Source organism: Penaeus chinensis, chromosome 35 (genome assembly GCF_019202785.1).
Source record: "Penaeus chinensis breed Huanghai No. 1 chromosome 35, ASM1920278v2, whole genome shotgun sequence".
Taxonomy (NCBI): domain Eukaryota; kingdom Metazoa; phylum Arthropoda; class Malacostraca; order Decapoda; family Penaeidae; genus Penaeus; species Penaeus chinensis.
This window is the reverse complement of record NC_061853.1, coordinates 10,306,226-10,311,225: the sequence shown is the minus strand read 5'-3', so window position 1 is coordinate 10,311,225 and position 5,000 is coordinate 10,306,226. Positions and strand designations below refer to the sequence as shown.

General features: G+C 36.9%; 1 protein-coding gene across 3 annotated transcripts in view; it reads left to right on the top strand.

The window, feature by feature from the left end:
• Window positions 1-5,000, top strand: part of LOC125044537 (terminal uridylyltransferase 4-like) — a 43,174-nt gene that overhangs the window by 21,895 nt on the left and 16,279 nt on the right. For all 3 annotated transcript variants that reach the window (XM_047641235.1, XM_047641234.1, XM_047641236.1), the window contains 5 exons: window positions 422-585; window positions 1,899-2,083; window positions 2,314-2,501; window positions 2,789-3,007; window positions 3,183-3,329. In XM_047641235.1, the coding sequence (XP_047497191.1) occupies window positions 422-585; window positions 1,899-2,083; window positions 2,314-2,501; window positions 2,789-3,007; window positions 3,183-3,329 (903 nt within the window). The remainder of the gene's footprint in view (window positions 1-421; window positions 586-1,898; window positions 2,084-2,313; window positions 2,502-2,788; window positions 3,008-3,182; window positions 3,330-5,000) is intronic.

Sequence of the window (5,000 nt, the reverse complement as noted above, 5' to 3'; positions counted from 1 at the left end):
CTTGCAAAATTTTTAATTTGGTTAAAAATAACTAAATTTTTAATTTGGTTAAAAATAACTAATTTTTTTATTTGGTTAAAAATTGCAAATTTTTAATTTGGTTAAAAATTGCTAAATTTTTAATTCGGTTAAAAATTGCTAAATTTTTAATTTGGTTAAAAATGTGCTAAGAAGCAGATATTTTTTATTTTTTCATTTATTTATAATTTTTTTGCCAGGCAAAAATGCATTGGGAAATAATTTATAAAGAAATGCTATTTTGCTGTTTTTCAGTTTTTATTTGGTTTGATTCAAGACAAAATTTTAGAATTGGCCTTATGTATCACCATTGTTATTTCTTTTATCATCATTACTTCTTTTATTTATATTTACTAACATGATTTTTTTGTCTTGCCCTGCAACTTTCCTCAACCCCTAAAAGGACACAGAGGATGAACCTGTGAGTACAATCAGCACTAATGGGGTGGCTCCACAGGATGAACCACCACTAATCCTGGAGGAGGTTACAGCACCTGTACCACTGGTGACGCCCACACAGGCTGCTAAGCTCATGACCCAGGTCCAAGATAGCCACATGGCCATCAGGTGAGTTTAGGCTGTACAAGGGCTTCAGAGGTGTGTGTGTGCCTCTGGTCTGCCCTGCTCTTAGTTTACATATACTTATTGTTTTGTAGATTCAGTTGATTTGGCTTGTGCAGCTGGCCTTCAACATGAGCAAAAGTTTTATTCTTAAACCTTTTATTAATGCTCTGTATATTGCTAGTACTATTAGGGTAGCACATGGCTAGGCTATAGTCATTGCATCATTTTATTACCTGGCCATATCAAGAAAGTTACTTGTTACTGTTTACATTAGCTACAAAAAAAAAAAAAAAAAAAAAAATTAAACATTTAATCTTTAAAGAATATATATGGGTGAAAACACTGCAGTTTTACCAATGTTCCACAGGATTTCAGATAATGATTGTGATGTCAAGTTATATAATGTAAATAGTAACCTATCAAATCCAAACATACATCTGATTTTTTTGCTAATTCAATTACATCAGAGCATAACAAGTTTGTTGTTGTCCGAAGTCTTGAGAAATGCAGCAAAGATGTAAGAGCAAAGATAAAGAATGTCTGTCCAGCACAACTCTGGTCAACCCTAAGCCTCTTTGGCTCTTCTGTCCTCTCCATAGATTAGCATTGGAGAGAAAACTAAATCTTATCCTGAAATTTATGTAGAGTCAAGAAATGGAAAATACATATTTTCTGAGGAAAATAAGCTGTTAGAATTTTTCAAGCCATGAAAATGTTGTTTGCATTGCCCTAGGAAAATAGTAAGATCTTTTTGAACAAGATATTGTTGCTAGTAACCCCAGCAAAGTGGCAGTTTCATAACAATGGTATGAAAGCAGGGTAGTTTCAAAAGGGTGCACTAAAGGTTTATTGTAGGATTACTTAATCACATTATATTTTTAAATAACATAAGAAAATCATGCTCCGGAAGTGGAAGATCAGTTAAAGTATAAAATTTATACAAACAGTGATACAGGTGTGGAACTCATGTCAAACAAATTGCAAGTAGAACAATGAAGGGAAGTATAGGAAAACAAGAATATACCGAAAGCCTTTTTTGCATTTACTGCCCTGATGAAGCAGTAAATGCGAAAAGGCCTTCGGTATATTCATGTGTTTTCCTGTACTTCCCTTTCCTGTTCTTCCCTTGCAGTGATACAGGTACAAAAAGATTACCCGAAGCACCCACTGTAAAGTTTGCAAATGTTAAGAGCCATCCATGATGAAATTGGACAGTGTATAAACATCTACTATTGATATTGGTAGCAGCTAGGTGTAGATCTTGCATGAAGGAAATTATATTGAATTGAAAATATACTGAATTGAACCACTTCCAGCTTCAGGTTCGAGGATAAGGTCTTTACAAATGGGCAGAAACCTCCGCTGATTTGTGGATCATGCCAGAAGGAAGGCCACTGCAAGGCAGACTGCCGGGAGGATGAGCTTCCCCCCCTGGTGCGCCTCCCACCCATGAACAACCACTTCCTTAACCAACTCACAGCGATCTTTGAGCAGCTGACGAGTATGTTTGGGCTGCTTTCATGTTTTTTCAAAAATAAGGATAATACAGACAGATCAGTGTAGAGGATTTTGTTTTTCTTTTGCCTGCCTATTGTTGTTCACAAAATGAAAATTGTTAATATGATATGCTCTGTATATCTCGTTTTATCCAGAATTTTATATAGGTGATATATAGGTATCATATGAAAATCTTGATAATGGTATTATCTCTCTTACCATCCCCATCTATAGAGGACTTTGAGCCCTCCGTTGAGGAAATTGAAGAACGCGACAGGATCGTTTCTGATCTTGAGGCCTACATCAAGCAGTACTTCAGTGGTGTCCAGCTGAAGTTATTTGGCTCGTCTGCCAATGGCTTTGGTTTCCAGCGTTCTGACCTGGACATCTGCCTCACTTTCAAGGGGAATCCAGAGGGAAAGGTGAGATAAATAACTTGTGTGGTAAAGAGAGAAAGAGAGAAAAGATTATGAGAGGAAGAGATGAGAGGGCATTAGACTCCCTCTGCATAGCTATCATAGTAATTTTAGGCTCCCTTTTTACAATAAGTTGATATCTTGTATATTTTAGCAAAACTAATTCATACCAAGAGTTTCTTGATTCTGTAAGTTGAGATATATTTTAAGTATTTGCATATTTTGAGCTGATTGATGAGTATATCCTTTTCCTGTTATGTAATCTCAAAGCTTATACTCCTTCACTCCCCCAGGACATTGACCACATCCAGATAATTGAAGCTTTGGCGGACAAGTTGAAGAGATACCGCCAGTGTAACCATGTGTTTGCAATCACAACAGCCAAAGTTCCCATTGTGAAGTTTGCCATTCGTCGTGCCTGCCTTGAGGGGGACCTGTCTCTCTATAATACTCTTGCATTGCAAAATACGAAGCTCTTAGCAACCTATGCAAATATTGATCATAGGGTGAAGGTGGGTGGTTATTGAGTTTTTATTAGTTCTTGGATGAGTTAACATACTATGGTAAATTGGTGGAAAATGTTCCTTAGGGAAAAGAAAATAACAAAAAGACAGGACATATATGAATAATATATACAGAATAGAATATGTTATTTATATTTTTTTCACTCCTCTCTTCCCATTCTAGTGCCTTGGATATGCAATGAAGTATTTTGCTAAGTTGTGTGACATTGGTGATGCTTCAAGGGGATCCTTGTCCTCCTATGCATACATCCTGATGGTGCTTCACTTCCTCCAGCAGGTCAAGCCTCCTGTCATCCCAGTGTTGCAGGAAGTAAGTAGATGAGGTGGTAATTCCAGTACTTATTTCAATTCTAACTGTCCATGTAGGTTGATCTTCACTTATCCACCTACCAAATAGCTGGTTCTTTTAACTGACTTGGCACTAATTTCGAATTTTTGGGTTCCACATGTGTAGACTCTGAAACTATCGGAGGAACCAGGTGAGTAAGACCAAGAGTGTTTTTTTGCCCAGATCTTACAGTTTGTTTTGCAGGCAATGATGAACTATAGTCAATGCTTGTCAAAGAAATTTGTTAAATATTATGAAGATGTCCCATTATTGAAAACTATTTAAAGCTGATTATATTTGCTCAGAGCAGCTCAGAGGCCAGAATTAAGTCTTAACATCATGGTGATGGGTGAAGAAAACTAAAAAAAATAATTCTACGCTCTGGCGATCAATGGCAATGCGCCGACTTTGAGCGCGGGAGTTCGGTACATCAAGCCAAATCACAGCCTCGCAGCGCTTTGGCGTGCCGCAGCGGTGTACAGCTGCACGCCACATTTCGAGCGGTTTGTTATGACGTCTAGAGACGTGACCCGTCGTGAACGGGTTTAATAATGAAAACTTGACTTCTCCAGGAAATATATTAATCCTTAGGCCACACATAGGATATGTTGATGATGAGTGACAAGGGACTTTGTGTTCATATCATTAATTGAACATCTTTTTTTCACACCATGAATTAAAATTTCCTCTGAAGGTGATGCTAAATAAGTCCAGAAATCATGGGTCATTTATATATGTGAGTGTGTGTGTGTGTGAGTGTGTGAGTGTGTGAGTGTGTGAGTGTGTGAGTGTGAGTGTGAGTGTGAGTGTGAGTGAGAGTGAGAGTGAGAGTGAGAGTGAGAGTGAGAGTGAGAGTGAGAGTGAGAGTGAGAGTGAGAGTGAGAGTGAGAGTGAGAGTGATGAGAGTGAGAGTGATGAGAGTGAGAGTGATGAGAGTGAGAGTGATGAGAGTGAGAGTGATGAGAGTGAGAGTGATGAGAGTGAGAGTGATGAGAGTGAGAGTGATGAGAGTGAGAGTGATGAGAGTGAGAGTGATGAGAGTGAGAGTGATGAGAGTGAGAGTGATGAGAGTGAGAGTGATGAGAGTGAGAGTGATGAGAGTGAGAGTGAGTGTGAGTGAGTGTGAGAGAGTGTGAGAGAGTGTGAGAGAGAGTGAGAGAGAGTGAGAGAGAGTGAGAGAGAGTGAGTGAGTGTGTATCCATTATATATATATATATATATATATATATATATAAATATATACATATATACACATATATATGTATATATATACATACATATATACACATATATATGTATATATACACATTCATACATACATGTGTATGTGTATACATATATACATAAACACAGGCACATATGTATATGTATATTATATTATATAATATATATGTGTATGTGTATATGTATGTATATATACTTGTGTGTGTATGTATGTATGTATGTATGTATGTATGTATGCATATGTATAATATATATAAAGTATTCATATTGTATACACACACTCACACACAAAGCAACACACACACAATACACACCACACACATCACACACATATACACATATACACACATACACACATACACATATACACATATACACATATACACATACACATACACACATACACACATACACATACACATACACATA